Genomic DNA, 21206 nt, shown 5'->3' with positions numbered 1-21206 from the left:
GCATCCCCGGGACCCGGATGGGGCCGCGCCCACCGCCTCCCGCGGCCTCATCCCAGTGCCCGGATGGAGCCGCGCCGGGAGCGCTGCCTGCCGCGGCGCGGGGGGGGTTCCACCGCCCCTCCGCCCGCAGCCTACGGTAGCGGAGGCGTGGCCCCTCCGCGGCCGGGGTGGTGGCGGTACCGCTGCCGACACCGGCAGCTGCCCCGGATCCAGTCCCCGCAGCCGCTTCCTGCTCCCGCCCCGCCTCACCATAGAGATGACAGGGGCGGCGTGGGCCGCGGGGCCTGCCGGGAAGGGAGCGGCGTGCCTCGGCCTCGCAGCTTAACCGACCGGCGGCGGCGCCGGACCTGAGGGAGCGCGCGGGCCGTCGCCATGTCGGGAGGGAGCAGCGCCGGCGAGTGGTGCCTCATGGAGAGCGACCCGGGTGTCTTCACGGAGCTTATCAAGGGATTCGGTGAGAGAGGAGCGGGACCGGGCGCTGAGGTCGCGCCGCGCCGCTGGGCGGGCGGTGGGCTTCCGAGGCTGCGGCCCCGCCGGTGGCTGCAGCTGTTCCCCCGCGAGTGCGAGGTAGTGCGCCGCTCGCTTCGCTGGCGGTGGGCCGAGGCCGGCCGGGCGGGGAACGGGGTGTGGGGCGCAGCGGAGGGGAGGCTTGGGCCGGGCTCGGGCCCGCTCCGGCGGGGTGAGCGCTACCGCGGGAGGCTCGCGGAGCGTGTTCCTGTGGGACCCAGCGGCGCGGCTGTCACGGGACGCGAGTGGGACCGAACGTGTCTTTTGTGACCTCTGCGCGCCATCCCGGCCTCGGGCCGCGCTCACGGCGCCTGGCGCTTCCCGCTCTGCAGCGCCGTGCTCCCCCGGCGGCCTGCGGGCGGCCGTGTCAGGGCGGGCAGCTGGCGGCCTCCCGGCGCGGGGCGGCTGTGAGGGCCCCGGGCTGCCCCGCCGGGTCGGTCTGTCCTCCTCGGCGCGGCCCCGGTGTTCCCGGTGCTGGGGCGGTGGGTGTCCGGCCGCGGGGCGCGCCGTGCAGCGGAGCCCCCCACATGCGCCCGGGGCACGCGGACGCTCCTGCCGGAGAGCCGGATGAGCGCCTGCCGCGTCGGGGAGAGTATCAGCGGTTGCGAAGGGGTGGGTGGGTGTGCGGGAGGTGTGCCGGCGGAGCGGGCTGCAGAGCCTCCGGGGAGAGGGCTGTGAGCAAGCTGAGCGGCGGAGCTTGGCAGTAGGCTGGGTAGCCTGTAAGGGGCTGCTCTGGTTTTTAGAGTATTAAATTCTATGATGAATTGTATTTAATATCTTTAGCAATACTGTGATTATATGGTTACAACAACAGGGAAGTCTATGCAGGATTTTGGCCTAAGAAGCAAAATGGTTTTATGCTAAGTTACATTGATTTATAATTTCTGTCATGTCCTTTTCCAACAAGCAAAGTCCAGGCATGTTTCTCCTTTTGTTTTTTCTATTTAACTAATAGATTAATCTTCCACATACTAAGTATTTGAACTTTTGGGGCTTTTATGAAAGCGTCTTGCTTGAGTGTATTGTTTACCGTATTTTCAGTCTAATACCGTGAATCTTTCTTTGGAGATAGATATTTTAAGTTCTGCTTTGGACTAGCTGACAATATCTTTAAAAACAGTATTATTTTCAGTTGAGCAAAGGACATGAGGTGACCAAAGATGTATTAATCTTCTCTGCTTCTTTTTTAAAATGTAGCTGTGCTATAAAAATGACATTACCATACACAGGGGAAATTCCTGAGATATTTTGTCTTGACCTGTCTTGGTTGGTTTATTTATTATTTTTAATGAAGAGGCGTTAAAGCCTGTAAATAGACTTTTCCATAACCTGGACATAGAAGTTGTAAATGTTTCCATAGTTCTTTCATGTGTCTGTCTTTACTGGCTGTGTCCCTTTTAAATGGGATAGTTGAAGAAACAGGTACCTTTCCTTGTTTCAGGTTGTAGAGGAGCGCAAGTTGAAGAAATATGGAGTTTGGAACCAGAAAACTTTGAAAAACTGAAGTAAGGCACTTTTCTAATCTGCATGGGTTTTATTCACGTTTGTCTGAAGTTGCTGAAAGAATGTATACTTAGGTGGTTTTTTTGTTGTGGTTCTTTTTGTTTGTATTTTGCATGGTTTTCTCTTCCTTTGGTTTTTGCAGAAGTTCATTGGGATTTTGATTTAAATAGAATACCTGGCAATTAAATAACTTTTTATTAACCCCTTGGTACTTAATCTAGCTTTTCTAGTTTGGGCAATATATGCTAATAGTAGCTAGAACGTGAAAATAGATTTCAAATGATTTTGTCGTTGGCTTGCATTACATCCTTTGACAAACTTATGTTCCTTGCTTTATCTCCCTTCTTCCTCACATAATGTGATATCGCATCTGTAGCCTTAAATTAATTTACTGTACTTACGCACTTTTGTAACTTGTTTTATCTGCAGGACCACTTCCATATGTATGTGAGGGCAAATAGTCTTGTTGTAACTGATAGTGATTGCTATCATGTGGAACAGTTCTGCCCTCAGTAGGCAATATTAATTCTTTTACCATTTTGTCCGTGATGCATTGTTACCTGTGTTCACATACAAGACTTTAAGAGGAAAATGTAATCTAACCCAGACCATACTTTATTCTTGCGTGGATATCCTACACTTGTATAATTAATCTTGCAGAAGATGTAGCAGTTAATATAGAAGATGCAGTTTTAGAATTTTTTCCTGAAGTTATTTGACAAGTGAAACCTGAACAGCAGAAATGTTACTTGAGAAGTGGTTTATTTGCTGCTTGCGCCACGTACTTCATATGATACTTTGTCAGAACATTACCTGTCTTGTTCGTAAAGTGACAGCTTTGCTTGCTTGTACTGTCCAATGTATATCTTTCTAGTCTTGAGTGATGGCCAGCTTCCTTCCTTCCCATATGCACGTACAATAGTTTAAGTAGGAGTTAAAGACTATAATAATACGTAGCATTTTTCAAATTCCCTTAGTGGACCCACTGTTTAAAATACATCTCTGATTTCTGGTCAGATCTTAGGAAAAGTTTCTTGTGCAGTAGTATGTTTACCTTTAGTAGATAAACCTTGTGGCGATGACCTTAAATTCAGGTTGATATGATGAATAAGTTTTTGCTTTAATTTAGCTGTAGATTTTTGAAGAATTGTTTCCTTTGCTAATGAGTTTTGGTTTATGGGAACACCAAATACAGTGCAACATGCAGTAAAAGCTGTTTACTATGCAAGACATGGAGCCTGAAAAGCAATACATAATTTTAGTAGAAAACTGTTTCTCTTACCTCTCAAAGAGATAACTCAATGCATGAAGTTTCGTGAGAGCGTCTCTTTGAATGTTTTATGCATATCTAAAAGGATTACTAAAATTGTACTTCTAGCTCTTGTATATGATTGACAAATGTTTTGATAGCTATTTATCAGTAATAAATTCAAATGAGTGTTGTGCAACTCTAATAGTTACAGTAACCAGGAAAACTGGTCCTGACTTATGAAAATTACTGACTAAATGCAAATTCAGATTGGGATTGTTTAGCATATACTGAAAGAAGCCTGCACTATGTTTTGCCTAATTAAAAGACCACATCTGAAAATTTCAGTACAAGCTCCCTATGTTTAGAAAGAAATAATTAACAGAATTACTGTACCAGCATACAGTTAAATTATAGTAGAGATTTCTGGCCTTGGTGTTTTTCATCAGTACAGCTGATTTTTTTCCTATCAACTTTATTTTTTAGGCCAGTACATGGGCTGATTTTCCTCTTCAAGTGGCAGCCAGGAGAAGAACCGGCAGGTTCTGTTGTTCAGGATTCCAGACTGGATACAATATTTTTTGCTAAACAGGTACGGCAAGTTCAGTATTTTTCTTAGATATGTCACGAAACACAACTTTTAATATTGAAAAATAAACTATCTTTTTGTTAATATGTACACAAATTTAAATGGAATTTAAAATTTTGTTTAAATGTAAAATTTACAAGGTAAAATAACTTGAAGAAATTCTGTGAGAGCAGGAACTGTGTATTAAAAGATGATTGACAGATCAGTCTGATTTGCTTTGTTAAATCAGACAAAAATATCATCGGGGTGGAAGAGTAAGGCGCTCATTTATTTGTCAGCCCTCTCTTGTAAGAGTAACTCACTCCACTGTGCAATAAAGAATTACTTTGTAAATATTTTCAGCAGAACAAGCAAATTATTCTTGAAACCACTTTCAACAAATTCAAAGAAGAGATATTTATTTTGGTCCATGTTTTTATTTGTTGTGTTTCTCAAATGCTCTGTAGCCAGGGCAGTGTAACTCTAGCATAATATTTTCCTGTAAGAGTTTGCAGACTGTTTTGGCATGGAAGTTTTAAGTATTTAAATCAGAAGGGTGAGTTTAAATTAGAAATTACAGGAAAAAAATTGTTTTTGCTAGTAGAATTTGTCATGTTTTATTAAATAGCTTTGTCAGGCTGCTGTGTGTATTGTTTGCAAGCAAGAAAAGCAAGACAAAGTAACCAGAATGAAAGTAGGAGTGTTTAATAAATGTTTTTAGCTCCTTTTCAAGACCTGCTTGAAAAATGGAACAGTCCAAATAAGAAGTGTAAACCTACTTGTGTTAATTACAAAGCATTCATATCAAGGGGCAAATTATTAGGCTTTCTGTGAAGACTGACACATAGACTGGTGGTTGTTTTGGGCATGTTCTGTTTGCTTTTGTTGGGTTTGGGTTTGGTTTTTTTTTTCCCACAAATGGAGAAGTAAATTTCAGGATATAAAGAAGTCTCCACACAATTCTAGCTAAAAGTATTGCAGTGTGGAGAACAATAGAAATATTAGGTATCTCTGTACTTCTCCTGGCTATTCCGTCTGTGTGCTTCTGTTGTGCAGATAATCCTCTTTAATTAGTTTCTTTTATAATCACCTTACTGTTTCATGCTATTGTGGATTACTTTATTCCTTGGTCTTTTTAATACTGTTTTCTTCATTCTTCCCCTGCTGCAACTCTTGAGTCCTGCCAGGCAGTGACCACTATTCTTCTGATCCAATAATCAGCAGCAGTTTGCCAAATGTCTTTATAGGTTGATAGATCTGATAGACACGGGTTTAGGTTCCAGTTTCTACCGAATAAACATACTGTCAGTGATCAGTAGGCTGTGGCTCTGAAATAGCCATGATGCAAAGAACCTCAGCGAAAATCCTTGATAAAACTCTGAGTAGTTGCGTGGCAGGAGGAAATTACTGATACATACCTAGAGATGGTTTTTTAAGATGAAGGCAGATTTACCCTCATTCAAGAGATTTCATCTTCCTTGTTTCCTGTGAGTAGATGAGGTTCTCCCAGAATTGCAGTTCTTGTGGATGCTGAGAAGTTTCAAAGCATTTGTCTCCTTGCTCTACTTCTTTTGCTTTTTTTCCACTCTCCACTTCCCTTTTTGAAGCATGACACTGTTTTTAAAAGGAAGTAGCTAAGAGGAGCCGCTTTGCGCTTTAAGTTGGGATTGCAGAATGTACATCAGAAAATTTAGATAATGTTAGACTTGCTAACAAAACCAGAAAATTAAAGGCTAACAATGAAAGGTCATCTTTATTTTGTAGCTTTCTTTGAAGCATTCATACTTTACTGTATTCTTAAGCCTGAAACCTCTTCGTAGAGGTATAGGAACTTTCTAATCTTCCCACTCCTTCCCTTGCTGCCTTCAAGGAGGGTGTGCTGGAGTGACTTTAAGAATTCATTAATTTCAGCATGGAAGGCAGTTTCTAGAAGTGTGCGCTATTTTCAGATAGTAATGCCTTGTTATGCCACTTGATGGCATGGAACATATGTTTCAAAAGTAACATGCAAAGAGTTTAAAATTAGAATATCTTTTTTCATGTTTTAGTATTGTCTGTTAGTCAAATGCAGTGGCTTAGCAAAATCAAAACATCTGTTGCAGACATATATATGCTTGTGTTTCATGTCAGTTCAGTTTTGCCTGGACTGAGGTATTGTGACTGAACAACTAGTGGAACAGTGATAAAGAAACTAAAAGTCAACAGATAAAGCAAAGAAACTGGTTTGATATTTTGGGAGGACTTGTAATACCAGTTTAGCTCTTGGTGACTTTCACATTGGAGGAAGTTAGCCTTAGTTAGAGATCTAACTTAACAAGCTATGTTTTGAGGACTGATCATGTTTTCCCAAGGAAATGGCTGGTCTGATGATTTGCTGATGATGAGAGCAGGATGTTTTGGTCCTCCCAACCTGTCTCCTTTTGACTTCGTGGTTCTGTTCCTTTCTTGCAATGGCTCAGCTGCTCATTGAACTTCCGTGAGCCAGTGCAGCTCATCAGCCAGAAGTTTTCTGTGCGGATTTTCTGGGCTGGTCTCCTGCCACATTATGAGGTATATTTGTTCAGTGAGTCTGTCCAGGCCAAATCTGGTAAAAGGTAAGTGACAGAGAACAGGAGTTTCTTTATAGTAGTGCTGAGGTTATTGCATTTCTTGAAATAGCAGTCTCTGTGTCTTCCTGAGTCATGAAGGAGCACAAGGGAAGGCAAGCTTTAGTATTGAATATTTCTGTGGTAAAATAGCAACTCCTCCAAGCTACCATGCAACTGGACTCGTGTGCCTTTTTTATTTTCTCTCTGCATGTTTTAACTCCAATTTTATGGTGGCTTTGAGGATGGGGTTTTGTTATCTTTCAAGAATCCTTTTTAGATGTCAAGGCTTTTTTTTTTATTTTCCTTAATTACAAAAGTGATGAGTAAAATAACTGCATGTTATGGCTGGAACCCTAGAACAAATAGAACCGTTTTTCTGGGTTAGCAAAATTTTCATGGCATTTAAGATAATTGGTCTGTTGACCAGTATTTTCAAAACTGGCATGGTACTGGAGCCCTAAAAATCTCAATAAGTCTTTTGGCTCTCTTTCCTTCCCATGCATTTTCTTCTTGTAAATTTACCATCTAAAGAGATTCGGTACAATCAGTTTTACTGCAGAGAAATTTTAAGGTGTAATTCTGAACCCTGTATGAGCAAGACTAAGTAACTGTTAATATGTAACAACAATTTAGTATGGGAAATAAATGATGCTGTTACAGCATGGCTCCGCTTTTGTTCAATTTTTAATTAAGTGTTCCATCTTAAAAATGGTTTAATTTGGGGGAGGCAGGGGGAAACGTTAGTTAGATAAAAGTAGCCTTAGTAAAAGACTACAGCTCTCAAACTGTGTAGCAAAGCACCTTTAAAATTGCATTAGGAAACACAACTTTGATAAGAAGCTTGTGCATGCTCCCGTTTTACTCATATCCACTTTCATAGCGATGTTGTAGTTCAATTCCAAATGACAACTAGATCTTGTTCAAAGTTAAATCACGAGTATGTTGGGGGGGTTGAATTTTAAAATCTGTCTCATATGCATGCATATTAAAAGATTTTATTTTTTTTAATGGTCACTCATGTTAAATTTGGCCTCCCTGTTATGCCTAGGTATGATTTGGTCCTCTATTTGAGGCCACAGAACTCTGGATGATCTTACATACCCTTTGAGCTAGGATACCTAGGCACAATGAGGTGAGTTAAGGAAACAATTTCAGCCTTAACTCTGAATTTCCTGATTTCTGTGTTGCTTAAGTAGGCCCTTGCTGTTGTTTTTACACACAGTGGCTACACGATTGTACCACTCAATGTATTCAGCTATCTTCAGCACTGTTTCAAAGAGCTGTATTCTGTGCTGATCACTGCAGAAGTGGAAGTGTCTGTTGACAAAAAAGAATGCCGTTGTTGCAGACTTATGTACTAAAGTTTTTTAGTTTGATAACCTCTTCAGATTTTATTACTGAAGTATTGGTATCATGCCTTTGTTTTGTGCCATGTATTTATTTTATGCTGCATTGTGATGATAGAACATTACAATTGTGATAATAAAGCATTAACTGCATTAATTGGGAAGAAAGTCTGTATACCTTCAGGAGAATCTAAATTATACTGTTAATAACAAAACATTGGTCTTTGGTTATCTTTGTGCCACTAGTGGAAGCATATGATGTGGGGTTTTTTTTAACGTTCCCAATACTTCAGTTGATTTCAAACTCAAAATTTTTACGTTTTCAGGTTTGTAATATGAAGATAGACCAGATATCCATGTTAAAACTGAACTTGGGATAACAGATAACTTTTAAGAAGTAAAATGAACTTTCAACACATCTAATCAAAGTCTGAAAGAGATTTTCAGTAATTGAATGTAACTATAGCAAGATTATATTTATTCCAAGGGAATAAAAATAAATAAATTAAATTAGATAGGGTTTTTAAACAAGCATATGTTTGTCCTAATGCTGAATTTTTTATGTTGCACTTTGTAAAGCTAACTGTTTTGTAGCAGTAGGATGTTGTAGTAAATGAACCCCAGAGATCTGCTGGTTTTCCTTCCAGTTGCAGCACAGGGTTGTCCACAGCTTTTTGAAAAATAAAATACTTAATCCATCAGAGAGAGGATGCAAGTCGAGAGCTTAGGGTACTTCAGCCTTAAGTTGATCCAGAAACTGAGGTTGGATCCTTAGGGAGAGGTGCATGCTTATGAAGTTACACATCTTGATTGAAGAGTGTGCCAGAGTAGCCTATTCAAGTGGTTCCTTTGTTTTAAGCTAAGCTTCACTTGGTGATTTGGTAAGCTTCTCAGGTTTTTTGAGATCATCTCACTATTGTGCATATATACCTACATAAAATTTATTTTCTTTCAAATGTTATTAAATACACCTTGTAGCTTTGCTAGCAAAATCTTTCAAATACGGGTATCTGCTTTAAGTTGGTGTTAAGCAGATAATTAATAATCCTGAATATTGATCAATCTAATATCACATCAGAACTTTCTGGACAGAAATACTCAGGCAAATGTTGGGATTTCTGGACAGATACAGAAAATCTTAAGTTTCCTCAAGAGAAAATAAAAATCTTTCTGGGACAACCTGCATATATTGTCATGCTGTCTAAATGCAGAAAATGTTTTCTGCCAATGCTAAAGCTACCTTAAGTAAGAGATACCTTGGAGGTTAGGGTAGATAGGCCTATTTCCCTCTCAAAGGACACTAGCTTGTGCATACAGCAGTGCTGGACTGGCTGTGTGCATTGATAGGATGCTGTGCCTGTGTGACAAAAACCTTGCACTCATCTACATTTGCTACTGCAGTCACCACCTCCTGCTCACTCTCTGCTCTTCACCCTGCCCATGAACTACCACTAGCTAGGTTCCTCCTTCTTTCATCTTGGTAGTTCTCTCATATCATCTAGATCCAGGAACACGCTGTCTTTTTATACATATCACCTGAACTTGCTTCTACTCCTCTGCTACAGGACTATTCTTGCTGCCTTTTCTTTACCTCCTGCCTCTCACTTTCTGAAGAGTGTTTGTAGTTCTATAATGTATTTCCATTTCAACAGCTGGGGGTCACTGGTCTAAGATCTGCATCTGTTGCATATTGTTTTCTAGCAGTAAGACAAGATTGTTTAGCTTGGTCCTTATATACTTAAACAGACTCCCTCATACTGTAGTTGGAATACAAAACTATATGGCAACAGGCAAATATTTGATGAAGCCACAAATTCCCTGCCAAGTTTAATTTTTCCTCCTATTTTTGCTATTGTTGAAAGCCCCTGTATCCAGCTGGTCCAACAGTTTCTGTGTTGATCTTGCCTCTAGGTACAAAATCTCTCTTCATTTCCCTTCCCTTTTTTGGAAGCCATTATTGGGTTAGTGGTCTGCCAGAGCAACTGATTGTTCCATCTTGATGTTTCACTAAAAATAGTTACCACTTAGTGCTGTCTCTCCCTATAATGTCCTGTATTAGTTGTTATTTACAAGTGCAGGTCATTGTAGTGACTCTCTCTTCATTGTAATAGCACTGTTCTAATAAGTCTTCACCAGAAGTCTCTCTACCTTCTTTCTCTTTTCTGTGTCAGCTTAATTACAATGTTTGTAACGACTGCTTCAGGTTAGCCCACTCTAATCCACTTAGGATATTCCTGCTTTCATTCTAGCACTACTTTTACAACTGCCTCTGATACCATTCTCTAGTCATATCTCAGAAAATCTTTAGTTATTTGTTTCTTATTCTGTGTTACAATAATTCTCTCAGATTAAGTCATTCTAGTAGTCTGTGGTTTTTAATTTTTCTGCTGCTGTTCATTATTTCACTGCCCTTGACGGATTTTTCTTCAGTGTCCTTTATTTTGTAATCTTGTGAACTCTAGCCGTTAGCTTGTGTACCTGCAGTTTAATTTGAGCTTCAGTTGCTGTAGTATGTTCTGCACGTGTAGTTAACTCCCTTGATTACCATTTAAATCAACTAGATTGTATTTTTCTTAAGAAGTGCTTTTTTAAATTTCTTTATCATCTGCATTATATGGAAATAATCTGAAAAACAGGTTTGTTTTTTCTTTCTTCCTCTCCTGTCTTGTTGGAAGTGGTTTCACATTCACAGCGCTGAATGAGGTTGTCTTTTTTTTTTTTTAATACAAAATCAACATCCTCTCTCCCAGTCCTAAGGTTTAAATAGCATTTTCAATTGCAAAATAGTCTCATAGACTGAAGAGACATTATTTTTCCCAGCCTATATAGCACACTGAGGAAAAAAAACTTATGTAGTCTGTCTTGTACTATGGCCTTGTATCATTTGATTACTGTGCTTTTCATTAAATCTCAGATTATATTTAATAATTTTAGTAGTTTCTTTCTTTAGAAACTGTAGCTTGGGTATTACTAAGCAACACTAAAGACATGGCTGTAATGCAAAGGGGTTTGTTTATATTTTCTAAAAATGGAATATTTAACACTTAAGTCTAAGGAACAGTGTCACACAAACTAGTAACTTTAATGTTAGGTTGAAAAAGATAGGTATGTTGTAAGTTAAGAAACAAGTGAATAATCTGATATTTCTTATACCTTATTATTCAGTAAACCATCTTTTAAAAAATCTTTACATCTTGGAACAGCTCTAACTTTTATTAGTTTATCCCTAGGACATTTGAGATTTTTTTTGTCCAAGGCAACCTTTTATACAAGTTCTATCTTCCATAATGTGCTTTTTGTCCCAAATTACTTTTTTTTTTTAGCTCCTGGTCCTGGTAGGAATTCTGATTATTTGAAGGACATTCTTTTTGGGGAAAGTTGACTTTTAAGACTATAGATGTAATAACATAATATGGGTAGCTTGCTTTGATTAGTACTTTATTTGTTTTTCCACTGAGATCAGAGGGTTCCTGTATTTCTTCTGTGTCCTTTATTAATCATGTTAGGGAGGTGGTGAGGCAGTAGAATGACAGACTTCCTAAGCAGAGTTGTAAAATACTAGTTTTATCGATTAATTGTATGTGACAGCCATCCAGAGTTCATTTTATTAGTTTCCTACAGCAAAGGCTTCTCTGTGGCTACTCAGACTAGATTTTGCTGCCTGTTTTAGAGTAAAGCTGTAATGTGAGTCAGCAGAGAAAGTGTGTGTTTGTCATGACTAAAGTTGCCCAGCTTAATTTAAGTTTTTATCACCAGTACTGAACAAATTCTCAACACTTTTTTTGTTTTTAGGTAATTAATAATGCTTGTGCCACTCAAGCCATAGTAAGTGTGCTATTAAATTGTGCTCATCAAGATATCCGTCTAGGAGAGACTTTGTCAGAATTTAAAGAATTTTCACAAAGTTTTGATGCTGCGGTAAGTGCCTACTATTTTCTGTATTTTAAGTATTATAGTGTTATATCTACATCGGCTTACAATCAAATTTGTTATTTCCTTTCAGATGAAAGGTTTGGCACTAAGCAACTCAGAAGTAATTCGGCAAGTTCACAACAGCTTTGCCAGGTAATACATGTTTTAAATCTGGGCAAAATTTGAGGAAATTCTTTTTCATCTCAGATTTTTAATGATTTTTTTTTTTGCAGACAACAGATGTTTGAATTTGATGCAAAGTCTTCAGCAAAAGAAGAAGATGCATTTCACTTTGTAAGCTATGTTCCTGTTAATGGACGGCTATATGAACTAGATAGCTTAAGAGAAGGACCAATTGATTTAGGTAATTTTTTTTTTCTGAATGTCCTTCATTTTAACAATAGCTTACTGCAGCAAATTGGTTGTATGTTATAGGATCAAACCAAGTTACTCGTTAAAATAAACCGTATCTTTAAAGTTTTCTTAATGTGCTATGCAGGCTCGTACTTACTTGCAGTCATTTATATTGGTTTATTTTTGTTGATCTGAAAATGCAGTTTTCTTACTGCTTTCTCCACATTTTTGATTATCTCTCCTTTCATTCAGTAATGAAATGAACAGGCCATGCAATCCAGTGGGCATCTAATACCTTAAGACTTTTGTTGCAAGAGAGAAGTTTACGTAACCCACTTCTTGTGGATGTTTGCTCTCCTTTCCTAAGGAAATACGTTGTTGTTCTTAGCTGTCTCTAACAAAACCTGGTAAAACTATGTAATCATTTTGGCTTTCCTTACTGATAGCATGCAATTCCTTTTGATAATATTTTTCCCCACATCTTCCTTTTTGTGGTGGTGTCACCCAAGACAATTCCCATGTCATGTTTTCAAAGCTATCTCCCCAACGTGCTCCGCCCCCCCCACCCCCCACCCCCGGTTGGTTATAAATTATCAATCTATTTTATTGTTTTTCTTCTGCGGGACCATATATACAGCTGACTACATACACTTTTTATATGTTATGTGGCTGGTGTTTACGCACTGCCCTCTTTCCCCTTAGGTAGCAAATATTTTTCCAATGGTTTAAAAAAACAGAATAGCTACTTCTAGCATAGTTTTATTCTCTGTAAGACTTCTTGTTTTGTGTGTTGTAATCTTTCTTGAGGTACATGTGCCATCTTGTGTCTTGGAAAGCTCTACCATGCCTATCAAGTGTCTGTATTTTCTTTTGAGTCTGATACAATCTCAGTATGTTCCACACTCCATTTCCAGAGTGTTTTCCCAATGTTCTTGACAGTTGTATTTATTTTTAGGCTGAGTAATGGCTTGCTGCTAAATCTCATCTTTATTCTGGCTAGAGAGACTCTACAGTCTGCAGACTTACCAGTAACATAACTCTTCTGGTCACAAGATCATGAGACTCTTCGTTTGCTTTAAGGTCTTGAAATTGTTAGAGGCATTATCAACTTACAAAACCACCTTTAATTATTCTCTTATTTATCTTAAAATCATCTATCATATATCCTTTTATATTTTTCCTGCATATAACTTTTTAACACTGTATTGCATCTACATAGTATTAACTGTTTTGTTTAAATGGAACAGCTGTAACCACCTATACTTTTTTCTTTTGCTGTCTACTTTTATGTTGTCATACCAACAAATTTCTTTTGTTTCTTACATAACATACTTGCCCCCACATTGTTTCTTGTTATCAACAAAATAAACATTAGATGTTTATGTCCTTAAAATTTAGTTTTGTTCCATTGCTTTGGCCAGTACATTATCTAAAGATTGTTATTAAAAAACGTCTTCTGCCTCCTAAATAATCACCTGAATAATTTGAGACTGCAGTTGCCAAGGAAGGACTTGTTACATATTCTGAAGTTGCTGCATAAGCCTGAATTATACAGGTCTTGAATTTGTAATAAATTTTGCAAAGATTATTAATTTTTTTCTTTGTGTTTTTCTAGGTGCATGTAATCAAGATGACTGGATAAGTGCTGTACGGCCTGTCATAGAGAAACGTATACAAAAGTAAATGGTCACGATGCTTTTAAAATAGAGCACCTTTATATATGTTTAAAAATTCCTTATTCTTAATTTTCTTCAATTAAAGGCTTTCAACTGAATTTCTAAGGAATGGCGCTTATACATCATTTTTATGTGCATATTACTGTGTGACTTCAGAACTTATTGCACAACATGAGCCAAATGTGATGCTAGATAAGTCTCAGATACGCTGTGTTCCTGTATGATTAATCAAAGTAGGTATCCATGTAGTGAAGAGAGATCCTACTAGTACTCTGAAAAAGGAAGAGCAAGATTATTAACTCTGTTAGATAGCTGTGGGTCTTTGCAAGTGAAAACTAAGAGTGCCATTGCACTTATAATCAAAAATACCAGATAATAACCATATCCATACAGCTGGTATTTACAGAGAACAAGTTTCCCTTAAGTATGTGGCTTGATTTAGAAATTTTAGCTAGAAAAACATGCTGTAGAAGTTTTCTTACTTCTTAGCTCTGACCTCAAACTGCAGCCTCAAACATGTTAGAAATAAAGTTGATTTTATGCTGGTTTTAGAAAATAATTTGCAAAGTCTTCTACTTGAAGGTTTTTTATTTGTAAGCAAAGCATTAGTACAAATCACATTTGGAGAATTTAAATTCTGAAAGACCTGCTAGTCTAATTGTTGAATGTACTTTTCACATAGTATGAAGAAGTCTCCAACGTTCTGTTCTCTAACAAATAATAGTAATGAGAAAGTAAAAACTCTGATGTGCAGTGGTCTTGTGCAAGTTGTGTTGTCAACTGTGTCATGCTTAGTTTTCTTTTTTGGACAGTTTCAATATTTATTTTTTGAGACCACAGACAGGAAGAGTAGTATCTTGGGAGAGGAAGTTATGAGGAGTTAAATATTGGATAATGCTTGACTGTGGTCTGATTTTATTTTGTGGCAAGATGGGATCTGTAGCACAACTAAAGTTAATAGATCCATTTAGATTTTTATTCCACAGAATGCATTCCCTTATAATGAAATTGTGGAGGAGATTTTTGAGTTGTCATGTTAATGATTAATTTTGAAAGTGGCTTTTTTGTTTGTTTCTTTGTGGGTGTGTTTTTTTGTTCCTCATTTAGATACAGTGAAGGTGAAATAAGGTTTAACTTGATGGCTATTGTGTCTGACAGAAAGATGATATATGAGCAGAGGATTGCAGAATTACAGCACCAGCTTGCAGAGGTAGGCCATCATAGTTCTCTGATAATAGTTCTGTGTCTTCATTTTATTATTCACCATCTTCTTTCCTTGCTCCAAATGGAGTATCACTAAAAAAAAACAGGGAAGGATTACTACATATTTGTCCAACACAGTGCAGTGCTGTGTGGATGCACTGATGCAGCTCTGGTTAGTTCTGAGTGAGCTAATTTGAGAGCTTGGTACAGTATGACCATGTCATTGTGGCTTTCTGTATTGACTAATTTGCTGTGGTAGTGGAACTATTCTTTTCCTAGTACCTGAGTTAAATTGCTTATAACTAACTGGAAATTCCTTGCATGTTCCTATAACTGTAAGCAAAACTGAATCTTTCTGTGATAAGTCTTGTCTTAAGAGTATTTTTATTTTAAAGTTTTAAAATGTAGTAACATCATCCATTTACGTTTTCTGTTTTCTGGAAGGAGGAGCCTATGGATACAGATCAAAGTAGTAATATGTTAAGTTCTATACAGTCGGAAGTTGCAAAATACCAGATGTTAATTGAAGAAGAGAACCAAAAATTAAAAAGATATAAGGTAAGTAGCCTTTTGCATTTCTGATAGAACTTTTGGGAAATTTGTAAGAAAAAAGCAGCTTTTATATCTATGGGAGGCTGTTGCAATTAATCTGAAGGAATTGGATAGGTACTAGAAAGACAGTGTTATGTAAATTCATGTTGCATTCCTAAATTTACAGGTTAATTACCAGTTTGCTTCCTTTTAACATAGGGCTCATAAGTCAGTTTGTAATGGTATCTGTAGCTCCCTTTGTTTTGCCACTTCTTTGTATCTTCCTCACTTGAAAATATTTTTTAAGCACAGGGAGTTCTAGAACTCCTACAGAGAAATTGCTGTATGTGCACCAGGAAGCTGATCAGCCTTTTCTTGCTGGAGTTATTAATTACACTGCTATGTGTAACAGTGGCCTATTACTAAGTGGGATATTTTGGGTTTACTAGGACTTTGACATGTTAGTCATAATGCTTTTTTTCTACAGAGTGTTCGTATAAGCTCTTCCAGCTCTCATTGTCAGTAATGAAGAATGTGGATGCAGCAGTTGATAATGAAAGCTAATTGGGAGATTCTGTGAATTTCATGTATACTCATTTTGTGTTTGCACATACATCTCCTAATCTGACATATAGGTACTTGCATAGCTTTTAGTGAAGAAGCTCTCGTATGGTACTTGAGTTGTTCTTTTGCTATAGTTTACCTGCTGTCTTTTCCTCTGTGGGAAACAGTGACGATGCAATTGGCATGTTCTGCATTTTCCTAAATAAGCACTTTGTGTGTGCACTGAAAGCATATCATTCTTTGAAATCACACGTGGCTTTATGAAAATATGGGCAAGTTTCTCTGAGATCATCACCTGCAACTTTTTTTGATAAGTACCTAATATTTTTAAAGAAACATTTTGGGGAGTGATCTGGGTAATGTATATATATAAATATGTATATAAAATTTTTTTTTTAAATCCCTCAACCTATTTTTGGGGAGGTACATAAAGTGGCTGGATCAAAAATAAGTTTTAAAATAGAAGTTGTGTATATCAAAGAAAGGCTAAATAAATGGAAGAAATGTTTTCACTAGTTTCTAGAAGGTACAGACCAAGACTTCAGTAATTCTCATGACAATTTCAAATATATTTCTTCAGTACATGGGTTAAGTTGTGAAGGGTTAGTTTTATCTGTCTCTAAAGCGGTTTCAGTACATTCTGTTCCACAGCATCAAGATGCAATTCAAGAAACTACTACCAAAAAAAAAAGCATGTGCTTTACTGAGCATGGGAGTAAGCAAACAAATTAAATTGGGGGGGGAACCCTCAAAGTTCTTAATTTTATGTGGAAATATTGTGGAAACTGCTTAAATGTCCGCATTTTTGTATGCTAGGGTATCTACTTGGGGTTGTTTAGTGTAACAAAAATAGTTATGCCTTTTCATTACAGAAATGTATAAGTCTTCAGCCTAGGCTGAGGCTGCAACTACGCAATGGACTGTGAAAATACATAGGTTGAACTGCAATTAAAGTAGAGAACAAAAAAGTGAATAGTTAGATAACAGTACTTGTCAGTGTTACAGTAGTGGCTAAACTATATAACCTCCTTCACCACTGGGCATTTTTTTGTTAATATGACAAAAGACCTTAAGGAGAATTTGTGCCTCAAGGAATAATTCATCTGGCATATACTATCTCACAGTGTGTTCAGAATTTGATTACTTTGACTTTATTTTTAGCTGGCTGAAATTTAAAAAAACTCCAGCTCCTGGTGAGGAGTGGGGGGGGGGGCAGGGTGCAGGACAATGATGGGGATGGGAAGATTCCCATTTAGCCATATAATAATTCTGTTAATGCTTTTAATATATTTTTAGATCGAAAATATTAGAAGAAAACATAATTACCTGCCTTTCATCATGGAATTATTAAAGACTTTAGCAGAGCACCAACAGTTAATACCATTAGTAGAAAAAGTGAGTATTCCTAGCTGACTTTTAAGAAAAAGTGTATTTATATAAATCTTCATACCTTCTACTTAAAATTAAAAATGCAGTCAAATGTATTGGAAGCATAAATTGGAATGGGTTTGTTTATTTAAACAGCTGCATTCAGGTATACTGCTAGTTTACCTGACGGTCCCTTGCAGCTCTCAAGAGGCACAATTCTATTGGCGACTGGAGATTGTGGGACCAACCAACTTTGCACTATTACACAAAGGCGTAATCTCCCCTTTGATAAGCTAAACAAATTTTTCTAATGGTGATATAAGAAGAGGCAATTCAGTATCAGCTAAATGATCACATTACGGAGCATAAGATGCTACAATACAAGAGACAACTGATTTGGGCTCTTCCACATGGGAAATTAGAAGTCCTATTAAAATTATGATGTGTAGCTCCAGGTAGTATGTTGTATGTTGTAGAGTTCCCCATACTATCTTGATATCCCTTTTTGAACTGAAGATTATTTAAATGTATACATGCAAAAATGTGTATGTACAAGATTGATTCCTTTGCCAACCTGGACTCTTCTCAGTTTTGCTGATTTGTCTAGTTGTCAACACTAGATGGCAACCTTTGCACAGAGATTCTGGTGATCTAGACCGAAATTTGTCGTCTTCATTTTTTTTTCTCTGTTCTTATACTGATTTACTGGCTCATTGTTTTCCCCTTTTTAATGTGTCTAGCTATTAACGTTGCTTTTATTACTAAGGTTTGTATTAAGGCTTGTTTATTAAAGTGTGTCTGTTACTTTGGCAAGGTTATTAAACTGTATGGCTAGTCAAGTACTTGAATTGTGGTAAGATCAGTGCTGGCTTGTATATCTACTCATGTGTCATAGACAGTACCCCTAATTTTGAACTCACTGATAAAGGATTTCTGTTGTTATACCGAAAAAAGAGCTAAATATTATTTAATGAGTGTAGTCTTTAGCTGAATATACTTGGCAAATTATGTTTGTAGGCCAGTAGTTTATAAGACAGTAACTTTTGGATTTCGTTTTTAATCTTTTCCTTCCTTGGGTAACCTGTGGAGTTTTAATCCGGTTTCATGTTAAGTTATTTATAACACCATCAAGCTTTTTTTACAAGTAAATTTCCAGTGGACCCGAGTGGCTGGTGATAACAGATCTTAATTCTAAATCACTGATTAGATCCTGTTCTGTTCAATAATAAGTGGTAACAAGCAACAGTCTGATTCAAAATGGACAAATGTTTTGGCAGAAAGATAGCTAGTGTTGCATCTAAACTGTCCCTTCTTCTTGCTTAATCTTTTTTCAGTAAATTCATAAGGAAGAAAATGCTAGTTCCTTGTCAATCTGAACTATGTATCAGCTGATGCAAATTATATGAGAAACTGTTTGCAAATATCTTGGCAGGAACTCTTGTGGGTTTTTTTTCCACCCTGCTCTTTTGAAAGATCTAAAAAACTAAGATATTGGTTGCTTCAGAGTGTAATTTGTGATAATCAGTATATCAGAATGCAGTATTTTCATGTGACATAAAGTGTTTTCATTAGGAAGAGTTATTTCCATGTTAAATGGAATGAATATGGATGTATGAAAAGTGAAGGTTAGGTTTTAAAAACGGTGCTTTTGTTCACCTCTCCTTTCCCCTATGGAAGTTAACTGATCTTATTGTTTCTTACGTATTATATATGAAACTTATATGTATTCTTAAAAAGCTTTATGTATGAACATAGTGAAATAGTAGCAGGATACTTCTGAAGGGTCTAAAATTACATCTAAAGTGTCTCTACAGCATGCTGCTTTGAATGTTCAAAAATTTAATGAGTGGTCATTCAAACCTCCAAAAGTAAGGTCTGTGTCTTATCAGAGCTTAACATCATCTCCCTTTGTTTTCTAGGCGAAAGAAAAACAGAATGCTAAGAAAGTTCAGGAGGCCAAGTGAAGATGACTTTGCAAAATACATACAATTATGTGCTTCTGAAACTATTTTCATGATAATAAAGAAAACTTTTCATAAACTTTAAATTTTGTCCAGCGCACGTTTGACAATTGTAACAGTTTGTCTCGTACTGTATGCACGGGTCTAATTTTATTCCTTCCCCTGCATCTTTTGCATGTAGTACTGCAAAGTAATATTTAGGTTCTCTTGGTCAAATTCAGTATTTAACAGTCTATCTGATTTCTGAAAGCTTGGAAAGTGGACCTAAAAATGTGCAAGGGAAATGTAGCCATTTTGTTCCACTTTAATATATGGTAATGATACAAATGCCAGAGTTTAAGTATAAGCTTGAGCTTTCTTTGCTCATCCCTACTAACAATTATAATACTATCCAATTGTTCAGTGACATACCCTGTGTCTTTGTTTTTCTGGAGTATGTGTCTAATTTTTTTACAAAATTGAAAAGTATGAATTTAGCTGTAGAAACATTTGCAAAGACCAATGTATAATCTCAAAAAAATCTGCATTGCTTTAGTAGAAAAATAATAAATATTCCCATTTTTATTTTGGCAAACTTTCTTCTGTGGTATTTTATTATTGGATAAGGTGATAGGATGTGTATTAGAGCTCTCCATCTTTGTGACTGAGTGAGTTCTAAATTTGGGTTAGAGAGAAGGCTCACTATTGTTTTGAGCTAATATTCTTGCATATAAGGTAGTACTATTCTAAAGTATGTTAAATTTCAGTCTTGGGTTTTATTTGACCTTGGGAGGTAACCTAGTTTAAGAAAAAACACTTATGGAAGATTCTTGTTGATAAGAACATTGTAATGGAAGATGCTTGAACTGTCTTCCGAGGACCAAAGGGAATGTCTGGGGAACGGAGCTCAGAGTGTCCTGCCTCCTTAGTGCTGCTTGTATGGGAACTATGGATAGGCAAATCGTTTTGATAAGGATAGTAACAGGCCCTTGTAGCAATACATAATATTTGAATTACTGAAACACTTAGTGTATAGTGTATATAAATTTGTGTAGAAAACTTCGTGTTTCTTCCTAAAAGACAGACGAGAAACAAAAACAAGCAGAAGAGCTTGAATTATTTGGAAAACATCTAAAACCAGTAAAAGACGGTTGTTTTGCTCGCTTTGCCTATAGGCATGCTTCACTGAGCTGTGAGGTCCTTTGGTCTTGCAGGTTTGTATGATGAGAATATACTATATTTAGAGAATTTTTTAAAACCCCGATATGAAAAAAAATTCTGTTATCTGTTGGTGCTTCATATATACTGACAGGGTAAAATTTTGGCCAAAGAATTAAAACATACTGCACTCTCCTACTGATGGAAGGACCCACTTCAGTCATTGCTGTGGCTTGAAGGGTGAGACCTGTCTCAGAAAAGAACATAAGATCCACGTCTATGTTTCGCACAAAACTGATCAGGTTGATAAGAACATAAACAGTGTGTGAGAGTTCCCTGCTTTAATAATTCATTGCAGCAGTATCGTTCAGGGGAAGGGAAGGTCTCTCTCTCTACAAGAAGCATTTCTGATCTTAAAATTATACTGTAAATTCCATTTCAACCTGTTGAAAAGATTTGTCTGTCTTTTTAAGTGGTAGCCTGATGACTCCTGCTGCATCCTGACGTTCCTGGAGAATTTTGATACTTTCTACAACAAAATTTTGCTATTCCATAATAGAGGTCAACTTAAAAGGAGACTGGAACTACTTCAGTACAATTTATTTGTGTGCCTGGGCATGTACAAGAGGAAAGGAATTTTGCTAAAGCAGCAGATTATTTTTGCAATTTTCAACAGATTTTAATAGTAGGTTTTTTAGAAATTGGAGTAACTTATATTGCAAGCTAACATTCTGGATTT

At 37.6% G+C, this 21206-nt stretch overlaps 1 protein-coding gene across 5 annotated transcripts; it reads left to right on the top strand.

Moving 5' to 3' along the window:
• Nucleotides 1-15: 15 nt before the first annotated feature.
• UCHL5 (ubiquitin C-terminal hydrolase L5) lies at nucleotides 16-19904 on the top strand. Of its 5 annotated transcripts, XM_075097195.1 has the most exons (12): nucleotides 273-454; nucleotides 1949-2012; nucleotides 3746-3851; nucleotides 7464-7547; nucleotides 11554-11679; nucleotides 11765-11826; nucleotides 11907-12037; nucleotides 13643-13706; nucleotides 14811-14913; nucleotides 15351-15464; nucleotides 17298-17396; nucleotides 19289-19904. In XM_075097195.1, the coding sequence occupies exons 6-12, from the start codon at nucleotides 11765-11767 to the stop codon at nucleotides 19331-19333; spliced, it is 618 nt and encodes a 205-aa protein (XP_074953296.1). In that variant the 5' UTR covers nucleotides 273-454; nucleotides 1949-2012; nucleotides 3746-3851; nucleotides 7464-7547; nucleotides 11554-11679; the 3' UTR covers nucleotides 19334-19904. The 5 variants fall into 5 exon arrangements, with proteins under 5 accessions (XP_074953295.1, XP_074953294.1, XP_074953297.1 ...); XM_075097194.1 differs by lacking the exon at nucleotides 7464-7547 and having other exon boundaries at nucleotides 16-454; nucleotides 14862-14913; XM_075097193.1 differs by lacking the exon at nucleotides 7464-7547 and having other exon boundaries at nucleotides 16-454.
• Nucleotides 19905-21206: the final 1302 nt, after the last annotated feature.

Source organism: Phalacrocorax aristotelis, chromosome 6 (assembly GCF_949628215.1).
Source record: "Phalacrocorax aristotelis chromosome 6, bGulAri2.1, whole genome shotgun sequence".
Taxonomy (NCBI): domain Eukaryota; kingdom Metazoa; phylum Chordata; class Aves; order Suliformes; family Phalacrocoracidae; genus Phalacrocorax; species Phalacrocorax aristotelis.
This window is presented reverse-complemented; position numbering and strand designations above follow the sequence as displayed.

Bases quoted from the DNA above. Each gene is read 5' to 3' on its own strand.
- UCHL5 (XM_075097193.1), top strand. From the start codon at position 373: ATGTCGGGAGGGAGCAGCGCCGGCGAGTGGTGCCTCATGGAGAGCGAC. The intron at 12,038-13,642 runs GTAATTTTTTTT...GTGTTTTTCTAG, and splicing joins AGAAGGACCAATTGATTTAG to GTGCATGTAATCAAGATGAC. The intron at 15,465-17,297 runs GTAAGTAGCCTT...ATATATTTTTAG, and splicing joins AAAAATTAAAAAGATATAAG to ATCGAAAATATTAGAAGAAA.